At 37.6% G+C, this 26,226-nt stretch overlaps 1 protein-coding gene across 2 annotated transcripts in view; it reads left to right on the top strand.

Annotated features, from left to right (window-relative positions):
• Window positions 1-20,297, top strand: part of LOC134667459 (uncharacterized) — an 80,374-nt gene extending 60,077 nt beyond the window's left edge. The window contains exons 4-7 of one of the 2 annotated variants that reach the window (XM_063524877.1): window positions 4,205-4,292; window positions 5,750-5,857; window positions 15,570-15,707; window positions 19,992-20,297. In XM_063524877.1, coding sequence (XP_063380947.1) covers window positions 4,205-4,292; window positions 5,750-5,857; window positions 15,570-15,707; window positions 19,992-20,260 — 603 coding nt within the window. In that variant the 3' untranslated portion in view covers window positions 20,261-20,297. The remainder of the gene's footprint in view (window positions 1-4,204; window positions 4,293-5,749; window positions 5,858-15,569; window positions 15,708-19,991) is intronic. The other variant, XM_063524875.1, reaches the window with a different exon arrangement.
• Window positions 20,298-26,226: the final 5,929 nt, after the last annotated feature.

Below are 26,226 nucleotides of genomic sequence, written 5' to 3'. Positions count from 1 at the left end.
TGCAGTAGTGTCGGAGTAGTAGTGCAGCTGCGGTCAGAAATGGAATGTTACCTTTACCTTAGACGGCAAACCGCGGCTCGCGAGCCGCTTGGAGCTTTTTTAAGGTACAATTGCGGCTCTTTAAATGACACAATAAAATAACACTTGATAGTTCTTAGACCACTGAAAACAACACTTGTGGCTGATTAAGCTACATATAAAAATTGTTGATATTTATAAAAAGTTTGCCGATCCCTGGCTTAGGCGGATTCTGAAAAATATATCCATCATAATTGTAACCCATACAAAGTATAAGTACACTACTTTCTTTGAGCGTGTTTTTTCCTAAAACACTAACAAAATGCCAGGAAGTTAGCAAGGTCGTACGAATTACAAATTGTATCAATCAGTACAATCTAACCTGTAACCACCTTTAAATCAATGTATTAAGGTTTCTATAACAGCACAGGTAATTTTGTCGGATAAAGTCGACCAAACACGTGCGAACCGTGTTTCTCCACAGGTTCCTATTAATCCAATCACTAACCTAAGGCAGGCGAGCTATGGTCTCGCTCGAGTGGGATACTATATTGCTGATGCTATGTTGCTGTTAGGGGTCATCCATTAATTACGTCACACGAATTTCTAGGTTTTTTGACCCCTCCCCCCCTCCTTGTCACACTTGGTCACATTTGGCAAACCCCTCCCCCCTAGTGTGACGTCACATTTTTTCTACGAAATCGCCAAATCGAATTAAGTATTTATAACCCAAAACTGCTCTCTTCTTCCTCGCGTTATCCCGGCATTTCGCCACGGTTCATGAGAGCCTGGGGTCCGCTTGACAACTAATCCCTTGATTTGACGTAGGCATCAGTTTTTACGAAAGCGACTGCCATCTGACCTTCCAACCCAGAGGGTAAACTAGGCCTTATTGGGATTAGTCCGGTTTCCTCACGATGTTTTCCTTCACCGAAAAGCTACTGGTAAATATCAAATGATATTTCGTACATAAGGTCCGAATAACTCATTGGTACGAGCCGAGGTTTGAACCCGCGACCTCCGGATTGCAAGTCGCACGCTCTCACCGCTAGGCCACCAGCGCTTCTATATCATAACCCAACACATAACCCAAACAACAAATAACCCAAAACTGCTGTAGGAAAGAAAATTAAACGAATAAAAACGATTTTCTTTTTAAAAACTTGTTATTTAAATAATAAATAAATTGACAGCGAATAAAATAATTTAAATAAATTTTCGGTTACTGATGAAGTTAAAGTGACGTCACAAAGTTTGTGTCTCCCCCCTCCCCCGTGTCACAATATGTCACATTTTCTTGACCCCCTCCCTCCCCCTAAACGTGTGATGTAATTAATGGATGACCCCTTAATATGATAAGCTATAAAAAACATTAGAAAACTAAGGGATTCAGATCGAAGGTCATTGATGGCGTGGGAGCCCGTTAATAAAAATCAGCTTCATAAAGCCCAGCCGAAAGGCAGAACTTTAGTCCTAAATTTTCGCTCCGGATCGAATCCAGCTTCGGCCACCGGAGGGCTTGGTCACTATTTCTTTAGTCTATGACACCATTTCGGTTTACGTCTGGGTATTTGGTTTGGCATAATCTATACGTACTGGTTTGCCTGGGTCGGACATTCACCTATGTTCTTTCAGCTACGGGAATGCAGGTCAGTCAAGTGATTTATACCACTTACGTCAGTGGTTCTTAACCTGGGGGTAATTACCCCCGTGGGGGTAAAACTGGTATTTTACGGGGGTAATAAACTAACCTAATATAATAATACAACAAACGTACACGTTTTATTTTTTATTACCATTGGGAGGAGGGGTAAAATCAGGTTCCCTAGTTAGTCATAGGGGTGACCGGACTGAAAAGGTTAAGAACCACTGACTTACGTTGATCGGAAGCCTTATAGCGGAAGCAGTTATAAAGTTGACCCAAAAAATTTTTATTAAGCTATGAGCTTCATCACATATGTTCCTTGAGTAATTCTAAGCATTTCAAGCCTGGGAGGCAATAAGAAATGTGTGTCTACTCGGATTTGTAATGGATTCAAACTTTCAACCCCTTTTTAACCCTGTTAGGGGATTAATTTTACAAAACGCTGAAATTACTTTTCCTGTCTTTTAATAATATCCCCAAATACAAAGATTCAAGTCCCGCGTTCGAAAATTTTGTTGATATCCATACAAACTTTCAACTCCTTTTTCACCACCTTAGGGGATGAATTTTCAAAAACGCTGAAATTAGTTTTCTTGTATTTTAATAATATATCGTTTTACGAAGTTTCAAATTCCTAGCTTAAAATAAAACTTGAACCCCATACAAACTTTCATCCCCTTTTTAACCCCCTTAGGGGTTGAATTTCTCAAAATCGCTTCTTATCTCTTGTACACTTTATAAATGTAATCTAGTGTGCAAATTTCAACTTTCTATCTTTTGTAGTTTCGGCTCCGCGTAGCAAAAATCTCCAACCAAATTTTTCACCTTTTTACGTTTTTCTTGTAAAATTACTATGAAATTGAAAAAACAAATATCAGCAATGAATTCTACGTCTTTGGTTTATACGAAAATGATACCAAACTTGCCCTAGTACCCACCAGGATCAGAGTAGATTTTTTTTAAAGATGACGGATGGCGGCCGTCTTTGTACCCCACCCTCCCCCCCACTTCAGGCTAGAAATGCTTAGAATTACTCAAATATCAGATGTGATGAAGCTCATAGCTTAATAAAAATTTTTTGGGTCATGTATGGCAGCGTTACATAACTGACTCCAGTATTACAGCGCTCTGACCTGTGTCGATTGGCCTTAAGTTCATATTTCACCAAATAATTAATGTTAGCTCTTAGTAATCCCTAAGATAGAGTGTTACTTCGTCTGACTGTCAGTAGGCAAAGAGTCTGTGCGGAAACAGAAGAGTAGTGGAATATATGGGAACCATACATAGACGGTGTTTGAAACAAGTGTCAAAAGTGACGTTTTTGTTTGTAGAATCATTGGTTTTGACACTAGTTTGACACTGATTTATCCGATATACATTTATCGTTTCCATATCTATTATTTGACGTACTTATCTTAAAGTTCGAATATGGCTGTTACATGCAAAATTAAAGAGTAAAATCTTCGAGCAACACGGAAGGGAGGCGGCATTCGCACTATTTCCCCTCTGCCGAGGTACAAGATTAGCGCGTCAATAAAATCTAGCGCGGGCAATAAAACTAGTTGCACTTGGATTTTTCACTAGACTGAGTCCAGATGCGCGCGTGAACACTGCTGCACAAAAATGCCTGTTTGCTCGGTTTTTTGTTATAAAAAGAGGTCGGGGACATCAAATTTATAAAAAGAAAGTGTTACATTGCACATGTAATATTATTTTTTACATATCATACGTTTAATTACATTTAAATACAATTATTATATTTTAGTCTCAAGTAATTGTTGGATTTATCGATTTTACTCGCTCAGTACAAATTGCGGATCGGTCGAGCGACAAATCCGACTTCTCATCTCTCAGAATACAATGACATACTTCAAACAAAATGTGTTAGGGTACGTGTTGTGACACTAGTCACTCGTCCGTACACAAAAAGAGATCGAGGTTTGCAAGATTTGTCTTTGACGTGTGTCATTTTCTATGTATTTGTGCCGTCATTACAGAGGGCCTACCGCAAACCACGTTCGACGTGTTGCCTCCCTGTCACACTCACGTATGAATTTACAAGTGCCATAGAGAGGCAACACGTCGAACGTGGTTCGCGGTAGGGCCTTTGATTGGATTTTGTATGTAAGTGTGTGAGAAGTGCGACTGTGTGCACCTTCCCCCCGCGAAAAATGGCAGAATGATTTGTACGGTGAGATATCGCTTGGGCCCCTCCCTTCCGACGTGTCGGAAGCCGGTGTTGCTCGAAGAGTAAAATAATCAGTAATCACAAGTGTGTAATTTTTAGCGGCAATCATGACATTCATGACACAATTTTCGTCATTCGCAGCATTTTCGCTACATAGCGGGAAATATGTTATAGGTTACGACGTAGCGCCACGTAGCGCTACGTAGCGCTACGTTGTTGACGTTGCTACGGTATAGCGTTCAATAGCATAGCATAATTAGGGTTCATAAAATAGCATAGCAGAATTAAATTAAAACGTTATAGGTACGGTATATTTTATACTTTATTTGAAAAGTGACATCTGTTTGTTTCAGATCGAGCACACAGGACACAGGAAAGGTGGCGGGACATTCCTGGTTCCTATGAATGGCGGCATATGGACGATGTGCGTGTCTCTGGAAGGTATATACTAACAGAATAGAAACATTCATCCATGATTTCATTTTAATTTCAATGCGTCCCGCTTGCACTACGATAGGCTTGAGAGAGACGCAAATTGATATCAGCTAGTAATCTATCTTAGTTATCATAGTAAGACTGTACTGCGACTGCGATTTAATTTGCAACTAAAAACCAAATTCGTTATATCTATATGTTACGAGAATGTCACAAAATATCTCCACAAGATATTAACTTATTTCCTAAAAATGGCTACCTACTTAATATGGCTACTGCCGTATTCGAACTTCAAGATATTCACAAGAGACGACACATAGGTACTAGATCCATTCTAGATACGTTATAGTTTAGATATCAACTAGTTCTCTTTTGCAGCGCAATGCGGGCAATCAATGTCACTTTTACGTTAAATAGAGTAAGACTAAGTTATCTATTAGATGTGAATTGGATCTCTAAGTCATATCCTGTGGAAATCGTTCAAGAGTATCTCCAGAATCGCGCAAATGTCAAATTTGACAGGTTAGATCTTAAACATATCGTTATCGTATCTTGGTTTGTCTAAAAGATGTCTAATAGATGTCTATTTCAAAATCCGAATCAGGCCCCTAGACTTTTTACGACCATTATGTAATTTCTCGTCTATATTCATCTATATTAGTATGCATTGCGAAGAGTGGTAGGTACACAACTACACAACAACGAATTTTGGCAGAGCTTTCTATTTGTAGACCTGATATTTCCATCAGAATAATAACTCAGCATCTAATATCTGAATCTGTCACTCAGGATTAATTTAATCCAATTTTCAATTTGGTGCCTGGGAATATTGAGGTGACTTAATCATTATTCAAATGTATAGTGATGCGATATTACAATCCCTCTTCAGACACGAAAAAACGCTCTAATCTGACGATGATAGAGTTCAACTAAGCTAAAGGTAACGGATTGAGACTGCAATGCACACAGCGTTACTGTTGCGTTACTTGCGTTGGTTGCGACATTGCTGCTGCAAAAATGTCATAAATACGGGGAATAAATTTGTTTTTGTTGAATCCTAATGGTACCTTAATTATGCATGACTTTGCTGCAACATAATAATATTAATAATCTAACTGTTCAATATAATATCTTATATATCGTATCCCTTTTTTATTTACCTAACTACTTATTAAAGAATTATAGATACATTTGACGCGTTAGTCTGATCAGATATGATAAAGAAAAGATAAAAGATTTTTATTCGTGACGATCACAAAACATGTACGAACATGTACAGATGAGAACAATAAGTGTGCATCACGAAATGGACCCAACTCAGCAAAATGCTAGCTATAAAGCCAGCGCTGGTCTTCCGTAGGGCCCATTTCATCAGCTACTTTTGATTCTGGCTTGTACCATTGCGCTTCCAGTTCTAGGGATGTACATGATCCGGTGTATTTAAAAATGGTCTTTATTTCCAGAGGAGGAGGTGTCGATATTGTCTAGAGCCGGCTTCCCGACACAGCCGGTGTGCACAAACTATCTGGCTGACAGCGAGGATGACGAGCCCAGGGCGGACTGGCAGCACCGTGAGTTTTTATACAATAATTCCATATTCTATTATACCGGGTGTGGCCTGTAACACGAGCAAATAATTAAAACATAGATTGTACTCCTCAAACAGTGACACTTTTGTTCGACAACTTTTAAAAATTATGAAGTATTTAGACTCCCTATTTTTCATACAAAATAAATATTATCTTCAATGGACGCCATCGCCATGCCAAATCAATTGTGATTGACGTTGCTTGTCATGCCTTAAACATACCAACATTCGCAATACATTGTGTCTTAGAATAAACTTTAAAGTGTATTAAAAATCAAACCGCAAGTTATTTTTAAAACTTGCTGAACAAATGTTGGTCAGTATGAGGAGTAGGTACAGCCTACAGTTAATTTTTTTGCTCGTATTACAGGCCACACCCGGTATAGGTATCTATGATAGTTTATTAGCAAGCCTACATATTTGTAAGGTTCTAAGAGCCACCCCACACTGGTGTTTCCCGAGCGTCGGCGTCTATACTCTGTATCTTTAGATCTCTGTAACAAAATCTACCCTCAAATGGCTCCTTAAGTCAGTTGAGGGTTGATGAAAACATTATATGGTCAAATAATGTATTAAAGTCAGGTCGTTCAGTGACAGATCCATAGGACAGATCCATGCGGTTTGTATTTGGTTGGTTAACCAATAAATGTTATGACTACCCGAAAATTTACAAATTGTTTGTTTACTTTTATTTAAATACCTAAAGATACAGACTATAGTCAAAGCTATTTGAAAGATACTTTAATGATCATTGTACTTTTCCCCGGTATATACTTATAAATAAGTAATTTGCATCGTATAAAAATATCATGAACTTACCTACCGTGTACACAAAGATCGTATTTTGAATTCGGATGATAAAGAAAATTAAAAAGAAAATAGGTACGTCCAATGCTAAAAAAAAATTTTGCCGATATTTTATCAAGATAAATTGACAATGGGGCCGTATTATTCATAGCCGAATATAAATTGGGCACTCAACGTTTTACAGACGACAATGATGGCGTCAATTTGTCGGCACTATTTATAATTCAGGAATGTTTTATTTGCTTAAACATGTAGGTGTTTAAAAAATAAGTTGCCAACTTACCAATACCATTATCAATCGTTTATTCTCATATTTGACAGTATACATGTATATTCTACAATTAACTAGTTTGCGTTTGTAACTAGTATATCGGCTCGACTCGAACCGAACAGTAGGTATTAGCAGGTATTAGTCAACTAGTCACCGTATTCCAATATGCCAGACCTTATTTAATCGACTTCGATATAAAAGGAGAATATTACTATTGAATAGGTGCAATTTTAATGGGGCTGGAAAACACGTAGGTACAGCAGTGTTTACTTAAAAACTTACTATATAATGTACGATTAATATAATGTAGGTAAGTATTCATTCGATCTAAAAATTAAATCTTATTTTTAGGTAGTAGTCTGCCTAGAAATAGTGACGAACTGTGTGTATTACATAATATATTCATCTCTGTTTCAGCCATTCTTCGAATAATGCCTTCAATTTTTTTTTATACTTAGTGCCATGGTAATTTAAACATCAATATTTTCCACGAATAGTCGGATACGGTCCCCGGGGCAAAGACATATTTTACGGACGTAGAGGAACGTTACATTACCTACTTACACAATTTTAGTATTTCTCGTTCCCGCGTTACCCGTTGCTCTTTGAATGGCTAACTAAGTCTACGATCCGATAGAACGCGTATGTAACCAACCCCCACCACTTAACGGTGACCTACCCTTGTTTTCCTCCCAATCTGTCTGCAAAGAAATGTTACTGCCTTCGTGGGTCGATAAGGGCACCTAAGCTCTTTTAGCACTTAGACCACGTTTTCCCGACCTATAAATACGTCACGCCAAGATTCTAATTGTTATTCTCATCGCCTACTGTTCTCGTCTTACGGCCCGATTCTAACTTTAACACGCGTATTCGGGAAACGAAATAACGAGATCTAGAAACGATATAGAGATCAACTATAGATTTACATTAGATATCGACTAGATGTGACTTGGATATCTAAGTCATAACTTGTCGAAATCGTTCAAGAGGGCCTCCAGAATCGCGGAAATGTCAAATTTGACATATCTATCTTACAAATATGTTTAAATTATCCATATCGTAACTTGTTGAGGTCTAGTAGAGATCTAATACATTTTCAGAATCGAGCCGTAAGATAAGTACGTCAATCAATAGATATAAAAACGATATGGATTAGATATGTCAGTGTCAAATGTGACGTTTCTTCAAACAAATACGTCACTTTTGACACTGACACATCTAATCCATATCGTTTCTAGATCTATAAATTGACGTATCTCAAAGTTCGAATCGGGCAGTTAGACGTATCAAAAATTGTGTGGCCTCAAGATTAAAATTTATTAATCTATTCTATTCTATCTGTAATATCCGTACGTACCTACTAGAAGATCACACAAAAAAACTAGTTCCTTCAGCTTGAGACGATCATCTCGACAAGCGTTGAGATACTTGGGATGAACTGCCCTGCCAAGATGTTGACCTAAAACGTTGAATACAAATAATAACATGCTGAAGCGACTGGGAATATGAGAAGGCACATTTACATTTTATGAGCTATTTTACACCTTAAGTTATTCCACATAAGGTATCATTTCACTTGTTTTTGAGTATCTTAACCCTTTTGTGTTTACAATGTGAAGGGTCAGCCATAGAATAAAATCAGTACACGTGAAATACTAGTGGAGAGAGATGTTGTGTTCACTTTGAAACCTACAGTTGTGCAAGCTGTGGTTGTTGAATTGTATTTGTTTTGAAGTGAGTGATAGCCCAACGCACTGACTATGGACCATTGGCCATTTGGCATTAAGCCATACATAAATAGAGCATAATAAAATTTAATCAAGTTATATATTTGTAGATGTGTAACTTTTATTTTCTGAAAGCATTATTTTATTTTCGTCGTCGGTAGATGTTGTTAATCCTAAAATAAATTCAGAGTAGGTAGAATGTTGACGACTTTGCTCCAAAAACCTCTCTACTTTATAGGTATCATATGACATGGCGATATGTATGTACATATTTATAAGGGTAGTAAGCAGCTAAGCATACAATATGTACAATAGCGTGTAGAACAGAGAATGACAATGCTCACTTTAGGGGAGTGTCGTTTATTGTTTGTTTTGCATCCATAAAAACCCAGTGGGGGAATATTTGCGCTTTTTGAAATAAATGTCGAGTTTTCCTTTCCTACATACCAAAAGGGTCAAAAAGATCACTGTGTTACGTCTTTCCTGTAGACATACACAAGAGTTAAGGGCTATAAAGGTTAATTTTCTTATTTAACCCTTATCCACGCGAAAAGGTCCTCCTTTTATTTAGAGAACTATGATAAAATCATTATTCATTACTTACTTACATGCCCACAAGCTGTTAACTATTGCCCACAGGAGAGAAAAATGTACAGTTCGCGCGAACACACTAGTTTTTCTCACCTTATTATTATGTATAGATAGGTACCTACTAATACTTAAGACTGCGTCGAGCAAAATCAGCGAAAAAGGCAGAAAAAAAAGATCTTATTCTTTTTAAAATACCAATTCGAAGAGACACCCCATATCATAAGATTGAAGCGTAAAGAAATGACCCCACTACTTGTAACTCTAAAAAAATTCTACTTTGTTCTACTTATTATGTTACCACTCTGAAATTATGAACGTAAATTGCAGCTTTCTAGCACTAACGGTCATTAAGGTGGTTCGCCTAGGTTACTCAAAACTTAACTCTCGCTAGATGGCACCACTTTTGCAAAATTTCAGATTTTATTTTTTTGTGAAATGGTCTTGGTATTTGTATACTTAAAAGTATGTTTCGCGCACTCTTTAAGTAAATATTGAACTATTAAAATAAACATTGAATACTTCATTGTGCAAAAACCACCTTTTTAATTCGACGGAGTGTTGTTGTCACGCTTTTTCCTACTATTACTCACACATGCAAACAGTGTTTCCGTGATGCTTGTAGTAGACAATTTCACACAACGTAAGTATGTTGCAATAGCGTAACGGTATGTTCGTGGAAATACGTGCAAGAGGATTGGGGTTCAAGACTGGTGCGAGTAGGTAATTTCTTTTTGTTTCTCCTTTGTGTTATCTTACCTTTAAAGGAGCAATTATTATATATATAATTATTTATTTATATATTTGGATGGTATCAGAAACGGCTCTAACGATTTCGATGAAATTTGCTATAAGGGGTTTGATCTCTTAGCTAGGTCTATGAGAAAACGCGCATTTTTGAGTTTTTATGTTTTCTAAGCTTTGGTCGGTCTCCCAGATATTCAGTCTCCGCTTGGCAACTAATCCCGGAATTGGCATGCGCACTAGTTTTTACGAAAGCGACTGCCCTGACCTTCCAACCCAGAGAGTAAACTTATTTGGATTAGTCCGGTTTCCTCACATTGTTTTCTTTCACCGAAAAATAGGTATCGGTGTATAAATAGGTAGGTATCAAATGCTATTTCGTACAAAAGTTCGAAAAATCATTGGTACGAGCCGGGGTTAGAACCCGCGACCTCCGAATTGCTTTCCGCTAGGCCAGCAGCGCTTCCCCCACATACTCAGTGTTATCAGGTTTTTAAAAAATCAAAAACGATTACTTATGAAAGCAGAAGAATATAAATGATCGTATTAGATTTATAATTGTTACATATTTGCCGTAACTTATTTTTAAAATGTGTTTTTCAATTAAAAGACACGTCAAAATTGTTTACCTTATTTCTAATGCTAAAAAATACAAACTATAGTAATAATTGTGTTTTTCATTCATAGACAAAATCCATTATTTTTAACCACAGGAAATTTTATACACTTCTTTTTAGGGTTCCGTACCCAAAGGGTAAAACGGGACCCTATTACTAAGACTTCGCTGTCCGTCCGTCCGTCCGTCCGTCTGTCACCAGGCTGTATCTCACGAACCGTAATAGCTAGACAGTTGAAATTTTCACAGATGATGTATTTCTGTTGCCGCTATAACAACAAATACTAAAAACAGAATAAAATAAACATTTGAATGGGCTCCCATACAACAAACGTGATTTTTGACCAAAGTTAAGCAACGTCGGGAGTGGTCAGTACTTGGATGGGTGACCGTTTTTTTTTGCTTTTTTTTGTTTTTTTTTGCATTATGGCACGGAACCCTTCGTGCGCGAGTCCGACTCGCACTTGCCCGGTTTTTATTGCAGTGAGGATGTCCTGATTGTAAAAATCAGAGAGATTAGGTAGAGTATAATTTCTAATTATCTTTGTAAAAATAAAAGAATACGTGTAGCCCATACTTAATAATCGATTTATGATAATAAGAAAAATTAAATAAAAATAAAAAAAACAATACGAAATTTAGGTGTAACAAAAATACAAAAAGTTATGTTCCAGCATACAATGACTGGGGATCGAACCGGGAATCTTCCGTTTGCAAGCAAAAAAGCGACTGTTTGCATAACACGCCATGATAGTTCTTAGCTAAGCTGACGAACTTCTCGCTTAGGTCAATTGGGTAGGTAAAGTTTTTTGAAGATAGGCAAATTATATTTTTTCCCGATAGTATTCATTATAGCGATCACGGAAATGCAGCTCTTTTATTTTTATATCATTTTATTGATTAAATATAATTTTTTAAATGATCGATATGACGTTTGTGAGGTGAAATGGCAGACTCGAGTAATTAATTCCTTGGCGCGTAGTAAATGGGACGAGATAGAAAAAAAATCGATGTCAACTGTCAGTGTCATTCTTGGAAAATAACTTGCAAATAATTGGAAAATAATGGTCGGACGAAACATTTGTGTTTTCTTGTAATTGGATGTCGGTGTGATTTCTAGAATAAGTATTTTTAACGTCCCTAGCACGATCAACACGGATATTTTGATAATGATAACGATTGCTTTCGACTACTTGGCACTGCTTCTTGGAGAACATTTTCATTAACACCTCCACCACGACTCTTGGACTGCTACACGAGTCATTTTGGATCTCAGTATCAACACAATAGATGGAGACGATCCCGGAAACGTTCGAATGGAAATAGAATATTACAGAGATGAACTCAAAATGCGTCGTACCGTCTTGTAGGAAGTACAGACGTTACTTTCCAAATTCAGCGTATTTGAGCACACCAAAGTCTTTAACAGCGATTCGGTGCCAAGCTTTGAAGATATATTGGCCAAAATGGTAACTTATACGTTTGTGAGGACTATATAAACGTGATTGTTGTATTATACATACATAATGATTAAGATTGTAATAGTGTTAATAACTAGGTCGTTATTGGCTATTATATATGGGCTCGGCAAGGTGTTCACAATATCTGAACACGCACGCCCTGATAATAGAGGCGTGTTCAGATATTTATGAGCACCCTAGCTGCACCAATATATCTGATGGCGACTGTACTTTAGAAAACTTATAATATAAATCCAAAATAATATAATATAAATCCAGTAAATTTCGTTTCGTTTTATTTTAAAATCCACAAATTATTATCCTTAAGCATTAACATTACAACAGTATATAGAATCACGCTGTGTGGCGTGCCCTTGAAGAGAGTTGAGAGGTTCAAATATGGTCAATATGGATAAGTATGTCTGTAGGGTAAATGTGCTTCACGTTGGGGCCTGTTTACATATTGATTAGTGTTGATTGCGGGTTTAATACATTTGCCACTATACACAAGTAGCAAGTGTATCAACTCGCAAAAATACTACATTTTTGCTTCCATTGAGGTATACATAGTAAGCACTATTCTCAAATTATGTGAGGAAATAAAACAAATTCAATTTAGTAAAGCGTATTTAATAGGGGTAAAGTGACGCGAATACAATTAAAAAAACAACGCATATTCTTAGTTTATATTAAATGTAGATGGCTTTTTAGTTTTCACTTGGTCACAGAAATACGCTAAAAACCACTTTCAGAGTAGGTGTTTCTTGCGTTTTGGCTGTCCTTCTTGTGTCCTTCCACAGCATGAGCATGTCGTAAGTCCTGTTGTATTTGTCCCAGGACTTAGCAGGAAGCTAGTTATTCATTATTAAGTTTGCTTCTGCTTTAAAATGAGGCGGTGCATGCCGTCTATTCCAGGTCGTTTTCGTCACTTGAACTCATTTTGTTTATTACGAGTATTAAAATAACAAGCGGTAACTTATTGAGTATTGCACAACGAATAAACTTTGCCGCCTTTTATTTGCATATTTTTTAAAATTATATTACCATAGATACAAAGCATACGGTACGCGCATGCGTCAATCCGCGCGCACCGCGCAGCGCCCTTTCGCGGTGCTAAAGCGGTATCCAGACGGGACTGATCAAATCGGTCGATTTGATCAGAAATGAAATTGGCGTCAATCTCCAATTTTAGATTTATGGTGATATTAGACCCATTTAAATTGAAAAAATGCCCCATAACGAAAATACTAGCCTCACAAATTGGTGTTCTTGTGTCCGCACCTCATTTTATTGGTCATTATCGGCGGTTGAATTCGGCGAGCCAAATTGGCGTTTGCGTCCGTACGTCCCGATTCGATCGGGCAATTTAATCAGATTGGCGAAAAATTGACTAATTTGGATACGCCTTAAGCAACATCGAGTTCACGATAATTTGACATATAATAATAATAGGTTTTTAGCATAAGTTGCATTTCATAAAACTTAACCCAAATCATTTGTACATTTTCAAGTCAAAGATAAAGACATGTTGGTTTTAAAATTTTAATAAGTATAGACCATAACATTGTCATGATCTTGTAACATTGTTAAAATAAGAGAGTCTCCCATTTTCATTTTATTGCATTTTTTATAAAATGTCTTTAGATTCTCGGGATATCTTGGTCCTAATTCGATTGCTCTTTTTTATGGAAATAATTATATCCTTCAGATTCACAGGATGCTCGAGGCTTAGCCGAATAACACCGCAAGGAAGTATGTCATGGCTCAATGGTTCTAATTAGCCATCAGTATAATACCGCCAATGAATGTTTACATCCACCTGAAAATAAGAACAACATTCATAAAATGAGGATAACCACACAAAACTAACAGATGGTTGAAATTGTTAGAAAAAATTAGACCGATTTCTTGTTTACGAACTTAACAGCTCATGGCAATTTAATAATAAAAATCAAAACACAAGTGAAGAAAGTTTTCTGTACCTATGTATTTCACGGATACGTACTCCTGTACGGCCATTGCTCCTCTAATTCAACGGCATTGTGCTTATCACTGTTATGATAATAATTTCAAATTTGTAGAATCTGCTCGCAATCTCGTATGAACTCGCTTATTTTTCTTGCAAAACTCTGTCCAAGGGTCAGCGTAGGGGCCGTCGTGTAGGGGTGGGGAAGAAAACGTTGTCCAATAATTTATGCAGTGCCAAGTTATCGAAAGTAAATTCAATCTTTGTCCAAATACGCGCAGATGTCGTGGGGAATCAGAAGTCCGTGGGTCGTGCTGAGGTCGCCGAAAATCTCAATGATAACATTAATAGCAATTCGCAAGGTAACATGAGGCTTGTCCGTTATTTTTCGGGAATGAGCTAAGTGACACTGACAGTTGACATCGATTTTTTTTCTATCTCGTCCCATTTACTACGCGCCAAGGAATTAATTACTCGAGTCTGCCATTTCACCTCACAAACGTCATATCGATAATTTAAAAAATTATATTTAATCAATAAAATGATATAAAAATAAAAGAGCTGCATTTCCGTGATCGCTATAATGAATACTATCGGGAAAAAATATAATTTGCCTATCTTCAAAAAACTTTACCTACCCAATTATCAGTGTCAACAAAATTGCACTAAACATGACGGCACTCCAAATTCGAGCCGTGGTCAGCCCGGCAACGTCGGAAATGGTATGGCAACGTCGCAAATGTATCTGTACACGACATTTGTGACACACACATACGTAAAATTGATGAAAAGTTAACTATGATTTTTGCATGATTTCTGTATGAAACATTGTTTTCCTGTTAATTTCGCGCAAACGAATATTCGAAAGAAGATAAATGCGGAAATATTTGTGTACTAATAGTGTGTAGTTACTTAATGAACTTTGATTGAATTTTGTATGAAAAGCGAACCACCTTAAGCTCTAAGCCTCGAATATGGAACAGACGGGCAGACAGACTATAAACATGGCGAAACTATAAGGGCTCCTAATTGACTATGGAACCCTAAAAACATCCTTGCTTTGGAGACGACCTAGAGATGGGTACCCTATTTCTTCGAAGATTTTATTTTCTCGCGTTTCTTTTGTGTACGTGATTAATATCGGATAGGTTTTGGGTACAAGCCAAATTGCAGCTTTCTATTAGGTAGGTACTAAATTAGGCACTGAGAATTCCTTAGCTACGCCGCAGACGGAGTGACCTAGACCTTGCCAGACGCCAGACAAACTGGATATAGGTAGGTTCGTTGTTGATTAGAGGGTTAATGAGGAGCCAATGAGCCCGTGTAAAAGTGTGCAATGTTAGGTTAGGTTAAAAAAATTAAATCAAGTTTATTTGAAACAACACACAATCTTAAAACTTTTCGGAATAAATCGATCTTTTGAAGTAGTCGGGATTATCAGAATACACTATAATCCTGACTACATACAGAGAGACTAATATCTAATAGGTATGTAATTATAACTTTATTTTCCCAGGTATGCAGAACCTATCCATATCGTGCGCGCTCGTATGCCTCATAGTGCTAGGGAGCGCTGCTCTGGTGGGCGCTTTTGGAGTCTGCAAGCATCAGATCAGCGCGGTTTTGGTCACTGGGGTCATGTACCTTCTAGCTGGTGAGTATACTTTCAAACTACACGGTGGGCCTACAAAACGAATCGAAATTCTAGATAAAAAATGCTGTTTCATGCTCTGTACGTTGTAGGCAAAAGGACCGCATAAAAGTAGCATTCATGAAATTTAGGTGTGAGGTGGGTGTGAGTACCATGATCGATCGGGTTTTAACATTTTCTTTTGCCTACTCGTTACATTTCGTTAACGCGATCAAGTTCAATAATTGGGTTGGGATTGGGACATGCTTTTCCAATCGAATGTCATAGGTATGTGCAAATATTTATAGCTTTCAAATTTGCATATTAAATAAATGCTCAATTTTATTACACAGTCAACGAATTCATCATGGATCCCACAGTTAATTGAATTTAAATTGAGTACGTGCCCGATCGTATGCCGGGGGAGCCGCGGGCTTCAGATAAAATGGTGTCTCGCCGTAATAAAAATCTGCTTTATAACAAAAGTTTGCTCTTTCGATTACTTTTAATGCTGATGTTTTCTATTTCTACACGACGGCGAAACGAGATTGGATGGTACCTAGGTACCTACCTAAGTGTATTCGTTTCACGCGAATACTGACAAAATCAAAGCAATAGGTATATATGTATGTATAGAAATCTAAATGTGATAGATAGGTACCATCCTATATTAAAATCAAATTAGTGTTGGGTAAATAAAAATAAGCATGATAATTTTAGGTTCGATTTGAAGTTTTTGGTAGGTGGTGGTTATTATAATTTGATTTGTACCGAATGGCTTGTGATTCGTGTGACACGCCATCACCTTTATCACTCGTCTAAACTAAACAGAAAGAATTATAAATTATACGTTGCGTGACAAGATAATCCCCTATGTGTTAGAAACTAATAGGCACCTAAGTACTGATGATTTTAAGATTGTGCTGAAGTTTTCTTCTCTCTTGTGCACAAAAATAATCCCCAAACTAGCTGATTGTATGATATGTATATTACCTATATTTTGGTAGGTAACTGTAAAGATCAATAAAAAGTTATGCGTGGCGTGGTCATCACTACACATTATAAAACAAAATCCCCCGCCGCCGCGTCAGTCTAATTGTGTCTGTTAACTCAAAACGTATTTTAACATTACCAAGTACATCAAGATTGCCCATATCTATATTGACTTACCTTGAGTACCACAGGTTTTGTGACTCTATTTTCCATTTAGAAACTATTAGCTCAGAGCAAATGTTAAAAATTGTTCGAAATTTAAAGTCGAATGCCGAGGGATCTGACGGTGTTAACCTAAAAATGCTTGTTTTGACTCTACCACACACTACTGATTTGCTTACTAAAATAATTAATACCTCAATTTTGACATCTACATTTCCTAATGTCTGGAAGCTGGCTATTGTGCAACCACTGCCAAAAACCTCTAATCCGTCTGAGCTTAGAGACCTTAGACCAATCAGCATTTTACCCTGCATATCAAAAATATTGGAAAAGGCTGTGTGCACTCAGCTCACTAAGTATCTTGAGGCCAACAATAGGGTAAAGGCACCAGTGCTCAGCCATGCACCAGTAGTCAGCCTTTCTTGCTTGTTTTTGGCTGTAAATAATAAAGTTTTTCTAATTTTCATGTGAAAACTAGGTAATATTATAGATTGATAAGCTATTCATTGAAAAATACCTTAATTTTTAAACGAATACTCTACGATGATCCACAAAAAAAATTGAAAGTGGTGGTGTCTTCTGACATGAAAGGTTAAGAGATATGCGCCATTTTTTTTGGAATGTCACATGGTATTTTGATAAGACGATAGCAGCCCAATTGTGATTTATTTTTAAAAGAATATGGACTGCTTCACCTAATTAATACCTAAACTATCTGAAAAACGTAAAAGATTAATATTAATCCATGTGGAAGTAACATTTTTATGGCGGCTGACTATTGGAAACTACTTTTTTGTACAAAATCCAATAGTCGGCCTCCCCTGGCTGACTACTGGGTTTGAAGCAGTAATTTTAAAAAGGTCGTAAACTCAGAAGTCAGCCGGGGGAGGCTGACCATAGGATTTAGTATTTGTTATTATTTTAAAATGAAGTGTAAGTCGTTATATCAAGCCCCTTTAAAAAATTACGTTATTATGAATTTATTTGATTGAAATACATTAAATACCCAGTAGTCAGCCTGTGGCTGACCACTGGACAATAAGCTCACTCTATTTGAACCCACTAATCAGCCATTAGAATGGGATGGCTGGGCACTGGGTACCTAAAGGCTGTGTATTGGTATACAGGGGGCTGATTACTGGCAAAAATGCCCTTTTATTATATTTAATTGAATATTTCCGAAAGTTGAATTCAATTAAGTTTTATTCTTTACAAAAATTAAACTTTATTAAATTCTTGAACAGAAAAAACATTGATAATACCTATTGGTCCATAAGTGTGCAAATTATACGATCTTGAACATAGAAATTTCGTTATAAGGCTGACTACTGGTGCTTTTACCCTATACTTCCAGATGTTCAGTCAGGTTTCCGAAGGGGTAGAAGTACAACTACAGCTTTACTGGATGTTACAGATAGTATACTGTGCTCGCAAGATAAGGGCATGTGCACTCTGTTGGTTCTACTTGATTTTTCTAGGGCTTTTGACAGCCTAAATATTGATCTTCTTCTGTCTAAATTGACATATTATGGTTTTGATAGCAAAACTGTAAGATGGTTTGATAGTTACCTTAATATGCGCAGCCAATATGTAAAAATTAAATGTGATGGTTCTACATCCACCTCAGATCCTATTGAATTAACCAGGGGAGTCCCCCAAGGCTCTATCCTTGGCCCGATCCTATTTATTTTATACTCTGCTGACATCGGCTCACGCATCACACACTGTAAGTACCACATCTATGCAGATGATGTTCAAGTGTACATCTCATGCAAACCACCTTATATTGATGATGCTATAGCTAAACTCAACTCTGATCTCAGTAATATTGCATCATGGGCTTCAGATAACTGCCTGCTACTTAACCCGAACCAAACGAAATATCTAATCTTTGGAAGCAAACACCAGTTGGCTGGTTTAACTCCTACTTTGAAAGTCACATTATTAGACGAGCCGATCGAGCAAGTCTATGAGGCTCGGAACCTGGGTCTTTTGATGGATAGTGGCCTTCGCTTTGAGAAGCATACTTCTGATGTAGTAAGGAGGTGTTTTTACAAACTAAAAGTGTTGTACAAAATTAGACCTTTCATCAATGAAATACTGCGTGTTAGGTTAGTTGAGTCACTTATTTTATCAAAATTAAATTATTTGGATGCGGTATTTGGACCAAGACTTCTTTGTAAATCCAAAAGACTTATACAACGTGTCCAAAACGCCTGTGCTCGCTTCTGTTTCTGCATTCCATTGCGGGGCCACGTATCACCTTTCCTTAATCAGCACAACATTCTAAAAATGCACCACCGCCGTAAGCTGCACCTTGCTTCTTTGCTCTTTGGTGTAATAAACCTTCAGGCTCCTACTTATTTGTACGAGAAGCTGTCCATTTCCGAGTCACGCGGGGGTCGGCGATCTGCGACTCAACTTCTAACTCATAGACACACATCAGCAGCCTTCCGCGGCAGTTTTCGTTACGCAGCCACTAAGTGTTGGAACAACATCCCTCCTCCTATTAGGAACCTGCAAAGCATTCACAGTTTCAAATCAACTTTAAAAAAGTTTATGCTCAAACACCAATTAAACGAAGAGTGCCTCAAACTTGAGACTAGCTACATTTAAGCACCCTTGACGCATTCCTAGTATTACTGCTTTTCGTCTCTTCTACAACCGCCACTCATTTTAACTGTCATATTAACTGTAATTTTAGTTTTATTATATAATATTATAGTCATAATGTGTTCTTTTATAATTTAGACGTAATAGTCCATGGCCCCGACGGAAGACCAGCGCTAGCCTTTAGGCTAGCACCTGCTGAGTCGGGACCATTTCGTGACCATGATAGTATTACCTGTTGTTTTATCTATAAGTTTTGTCACGAATAAAAACATTCTATTCTATTCTATTCTATTCTATTCTATTCTATTCAAAAACTACTAAACGGATTTTCATGCGGTTTTCACCTATCAATAGAGTGGTCCTTGAGGGGGGTTAGAGTTAGGTGTATAATATGTTAACCCGTGCGAAGCCGGGGCGGGTCGCTAGTACATAAATAAAATATATATATATACGCGTCGACTTGAGAACATGCTCCATTTTTTCATCGGTTGAAAATTAAGATGATGTAAACTTCTAAAACTGTATTCTTTGCTATTCCAGGTCTGTTCGCGATGTTCACCCTAATGATAATCCACTTCAAGCGTGTCCAGCGGACATCAACGCGCGGCGTCCACGGCGACGGCACCGGCGACGGCGTCGTAGGGCCCCAGGCCCCGGCCTACCCCCTCCTAGCCGCCAGGGAGTTCTCTACAGCCTGGTCACTAGAGCTGGGGTGGGGAGGAGTGGTCCTAGCCACCACCACGTCACTGCTTTGGATTCTTTTGTCGAAAATTATGAGATATAATCCTTTGTCCGCGATGTTGTTGTAAGTTTTTGATGTTTAATGTTGGAAACCCTGGACTGACAGATGTTAAATTTTAACCCCCCTATTCATAAAACTTTACGGGCTTGATTGACATCGACGCGCGGCGTCCACGGTGACGGCACCGGCGACGGCGTCGTAGGGCCCCAGGCCCCGGCCTACCCCCTCCTAGCCGCCAGGGAGTTCTCTACAGCCTGGTCACTAGAGCTGGGGTGGGGAGGAGTGGTCCTAGCCACCACCACGTCGCTGCTTTGGATTCTTTTGTCGAAAATTATGAGATATAATCCTTTGTCCGCGATGTTGTTGTAAGTTTTTGATGTTTTATGTTGGAAACGCTGGACTGACAGGTGTGTTAAATTTTAACCCCCCTATTCATAAAACTTTACGGGCTTGATTGACATCGACGCGCGGCGTCCACGGTGACGGCACCGGCGACGGCGTCGTAGGGCCCCAGGCCCCGGCCTACCCCCTCCTAGCTGCCAGGGAGTTCTCTACAGCCTGGTCACTAGAACTGGGGTGGGGAGGAGTGGTCCTAGCTACCACCACGTCGCTGCTGTGGATTCTTTTGTCGAAAATTATGAGATATAATCCTTTGTCCGCGATGTTGTTGTAAGTTTTTGATGTTTTATGTTGGGAACGCTGGTCTGTCGGATGTTAAATTTAAAGTGTACCTATACCCCTGACGTTTAGGTATTGAGTCGTAGCAGAGCCATTAGGTACCTACCTACTGCAGTACTTACTGCAGTGCTCTTGAAAATACTTTAATCCCTCGAACAAACTTTAAATCTGTACCACCTGAATTTTGAGTAGACGTATACCTAATTGAATACCTACAGATGTAGTGCATAATTTATTTTCCATCGTATTTTCACGGAAACGTACGAACGTGTCTTGCTATTTGCTATTTCATTCAGTCTCGGTACAAAAACTACTGAGGTTGACTTGAAGTAGCCTGACAAACACCTACATACCAACGTTTCCGAGAAAATATTTAGAATTAAGTACTTAAGTTTCCATATTGTACGCCTCTCTGAGGCAGGACAGGAAGACCGTTGTAAATTAGAATAACTACATCTCTGACTCCTGACCATAATAAATAGCTAATTTGATCGATTGATTGAATTGACGAAAAACATCAATTACGCATTACATCTGTACTAGGCATTGCATCGAAAGTTTAAAGCCGTTAGTCGTATTAATTAAAATTCTATGTTAAAGCGATATTCTGAATGAACGTTGGCGCATTATATTGTATGGTTTGAGGTACATTTTTATTGAACCTGTTACACAGCGTAATTGTATTGCTGATGGCACAAATGTTTAAGCATGGTTTTAATATATACAATACGATGTTGTAGTTGTAAGTGACTAATTAATACTAATAACATCTTAATACGCATCCGGTTATAAGTACTGTTTAATAGTCAATTACTTAATCTTGGCCCTTTCCTTCATAGATTTGTAAAAACTGGATGTAACTGCATTTTGGAAATTGCTGCCTTTTCACTCTATTTTAATTTAAATAAATAGGTTCGGCCCTTCGGAAAACTTAAATAAGAACCTTATACCAAACGAGCATGTATTTAGGTTGTATCGAACAATAATGATTCCTGAACCATCGTGAAACCTTTTTACATTTAGGTACTACCCACGTTATGGGCATTACATAAATTTAAAATGTAAGATTAGGTATTATTACACTCCTATGGTGGGTCACAAATCTGTTTGTTCGATTGTAAATTAAATAGGTATTTAACCCTTGAACGCCCGACGGCGAAGGTATATGCCGTGCTCCGGACGCCAGGCAATCGCGATTATTTAAGCGAAATTGAACTTTACGGAGTCTTGCGTAAATCCCTATTGAATTGGCGAAGCTGACAGCTGCAGCCGTCGTTGGCGCCCTTAGCAAGACTTTCCGATGACGTCCACAGCCTTCTGTCACAAAACAGATAAGTACAGAAGTCAATCACATGTATGTACTTTACTTTTCATACCTACGCTCGGCGGTCGCTCTAGGGTTGCGATTGTTGCGAACTATGACTTATGCACAAAAAACTATCGTGGTAGTGGCACTCGTATCCATCGTATCGTATCTCGTATCTAGTTGTTTGATTTATTGTTGAGGATGAAACGGGAAGAATGGAAATATAAATTAATAATAACATTAATAACTCAAATAGGTATTTTAATTTTAATCTCATTGTTATATTACAAATTTGCCACAGAAAATATCTTGCGATGATTTCGAGATTGGCGAATTGTGCGATTATTATATTTTAAAGTGTAATAAATTCGCATTCTCATGTACAATGTAATAAATTCGCATACGCATTCTCTCTGAAACCACTGGTAGCTTAAAAAAAACCACAATTCACCGGTTAATGTTGAATTTAAACAACCGTCCACTGTACAGTTATAATAACTTTTTGTTTTGTTTCTCCATTATTGCACAAAAAAGTTCACAGACGCGTGTCTCAAGCGGATGGCACTCGCGCTCGCAGTGGTCCCAACTGGTCCGAGATGTCGTGTCCGTGAGCAGTGTCTATGTGTGCGTTGCTCGAGCGCGCTTTGTATGTAGATTGATTTCTGTACCTATCTCTTTTGTGCTTCTGTGGCGGTCAGTGGGTTAAGTAACACCCCCACCTGTACATAATATTTTAAGATTGCGACCGGCATTTATATAGTGTCTACCTGAATAGTTAAAAATTGTTGTAATTATGCATTTATATGTATTTAGATAATCGCCGAGCTTGCTGCCGTCCACGTTATTGTTAAATTCTTTGTAAACCTAATTGTTTAACCCTTTTACCTAGGAGTTTTGAACCTAGCCAAGCCGCCAATCGTTTGCTCTGTAGCGAACGTAACGCTAATGTTTCTTTATAGAACTTGTATGAAAGATTGATAGAGAGACAATACCGTTTTTTCGCTACGGCGCAAACGATTGGCATCTTTGAAATGGAGAGGCCCTCTGCGCTACGAATTGGAGGTCGCGAGTTCGAGTCCTGATAAGGGCATTTCTTTGTGTTTTTATCGATAATTTATTCTTATGTTATCAATGTAAATACGGATGGATATTGTTGGTGAAAAGGTTAAACGCTATTTGTCAAGAGCTTCTATGGATTTCGACCTGTAAATTTACTTCAAATATCAATTTTAAGCTTTGTGTACTCGCCTGTACCTGTCTATGTCCTTTTTAATATGAATTTACAAATACAGCATTCACATTTCCTGTTATAAGCACCACTAATAGATAGATATATAATTATAAATGATGTTTTCAGGTTCACGGTATATCTTTGTTGGTTATTGACAAAAGTACGCGTCAGCACGCGAGGCCGAAGGCCAAGCTGCGAGAGTGCGGTGCTAAGCAGAAGTACAAGTACATTAACTTTACCCTTTGGAGAACAAATATACTTTATACTAACAACAACACATTAGAGTCAGACCAGCAAAGTCTGAAACGGTTTTGATATCACACGCAGATAAAGTGTTATTTTAAACGTCAAACTTCTATGAAATTATGACGTACTTATAAATAACACTTGCACTGCTCGTGCTATCAAAATCGTAGACTTCTCTTGGTCTAACTCTAACTAGAATCTATGTAGAATATCTACCAACTATTGTGATACCATTTACCTGAGAATGCCATGTATAATTAATTACACACTCAGCTTTCTCGCACTGTTGACATTATCACGTTACAAAAGAAAATTGTTAGAATACTCGGCCCCTAGTCAAAGTTGTAGAAATAAAGTTAATTATTATAATATCAGGCTGAATGGTTGTCGATCAAAAACGTTTCATCTGCCATTCTCGTGTGCGTAGACATCGGTCAATAGGCACTATACAAATCACACTTGACGTTCACACTTCGCAGTCTTCGCACCAATAATCAGTGGGCGCCTGTACTGAGTGGCTACCGCGAAAACCGAAATTCGCAAATTGCGGGGATCTTTCTTCTTCACTCCAATGAAGGTGTAATTAGAGTGACAGAGAAAAATTCCCGCAATTTGCGAACTTTGATTTTCGCGGGTTATAGCCCTGCCTCCTACAGTTCACGCGCGCTCCCTATTAGGTGAAATCAAAGAGAATAAAGGACTGTAAAGAGTTATTGTCGTGGTAAATTATCTAGTCACAGTAAATTTACTGCCATCTTTCAGCAGGAGATTAAAAGTTTTAGAAAGCCATTTGACTTTGATCCTTATGCTTTCACTGATAAGTATGATCAAAAAGTAACGCCATCTACACGGGCCAAAGATATTGCGCCATCGCTCGAAAAGATTGCACCATACCTTTGGCCTAGTCTCGAGTAGATCGCGTTACTTTTTGATATAAACAAATTTAACACATATCAGTGAAAGAATAAGGATCAAAGTCAAATGGCGTCCTAAAAGTTCTAATATTCTGTCGAAAGATGGCAGTAAATTTACTGTGGCTACATCATTTACTTTGACAATCTGCCTCTATTTCAAATTCTCTTTGGTGACAGTCAAGAGGGCGACATCTAGTTAAGCTGTCAGTTATTATATTACAGGTATTACAGCCAATAAACACACTTATCAAACCCTTTGCCTATGTCGCGTTTGTGACGTTCCACGACAAAAGATAGATACCTAATGGCGGCTGGCGCTTACGTCGCATAGCGCTGCAATAATATTGGAGCGACATTAATAATAGCGTAAGCGCAAACCGCCATAAGGTACCTTTATCCGTGGGACGTCACATTTATGAATGTAACGCTTTTGAGACATACCCATGTAGTTACAAACCTAGATAGAAATAGAACATTGACAGAGAATGGTGTGAATGAATGCAATATGGTGCTGTAATGCGAGTATTTGTTTTAAGAAATATTCGATAGATATAACTATGTAGCGTTCGAGGTTAAATGATTTAAGGACTTTATTTACTTTAACGCGCTAGGAGTTATCATGTTTATTTTCATCGTAAGTAACAAGCAACTTTCGACCTTACGGATATAAACACAAAGTTTATTTTAACAGCACAATATAGAACCATAAAAGGCTAAGCGTGACTGATCTGTGTCAAGCTTACGCGATTTAATTAATTAATAATTGAAAATGGGACAGTTGTTTATAATAATTTCGACCGTATACTATGTTTGTAGATTTTGTTAATTATTTTATACTTTTAGAGCATAATAAAGCAATATTATTTTGATTAAGTACTGTTGTTTTACTTCAAACATATGGATGTTAGTTGAGGCTACGATAATAACCGACTGTCGTATCATTGTATGTTAAATTATAATCCCTTAATTCAATTTATTGTTTTTAATATTTTATCTTATCAAATACAATATTTGTGAGATATAATTTTGTGCAATTTAAGTAGGTAAAATGTTACTTTCTCATAAAAGGCTAGCTTTTTAATAATAAATGAAATCGACCAGATAAAATAAAACTATTTAGTTAAAATAATACATTTATTGCTCGAATAATCAATTATTTACAGTAACACTTAATTGCATCGTAAACTGTATAATATATTTGTTTGATCTTTAAGGAACATTCATGAGTGTGTCAGAAATTACGCAAAATTGTACTCTATCTCTTTGAGATAAAGTTCAAAATCATATGGGGAAATATATTTCCTGGCTTATAATGGCTTAACTAAACTATCTACAAAAGACTTTAGAAACAGAGAACAAACAAAAGTCTGACTAAACATGACATCCCTTATAAACTTGCAAAGGCAATGAAAAAAAACTCAACTTTAAACCAGAGTTACCAGTTTTTCATAGACTACACCTTTTCTACTATTAATTACTCTTTACATACCAGTTTATTCAATGCCTCTAAACTAACTTAAATTTATAAACAATTAGATAAAATAAATTATCCCTAACGGGCTGGCCACGACATTGCGCGACTGGCTTCAGCTGAAAGGAGACACGACAACCATAGGTTGGACCGCGATACAGCGATCGGACCTTTCGTTCCCGCCTAT

Source organism: Cydia fagiglandana, chromosome 9 (genome assembly GCF_963556715.1).
Source record: "Cydia fagiglandana chromosome 9, ilCydFagi1.1, whole genome shotgun sequence".
NCBI classification, from domain to species: Eukaryota; Metazoa; Arthropoda; class Insecta; order Lepidoptera; family Tortricidae; genus Cydia; species Cydia fagiglandana.
The sequence above is the reverse complement of the archived record's forward strand: the minus strand, read 5'-3'. Positions and strand labels throughout refer to the sequence as shown.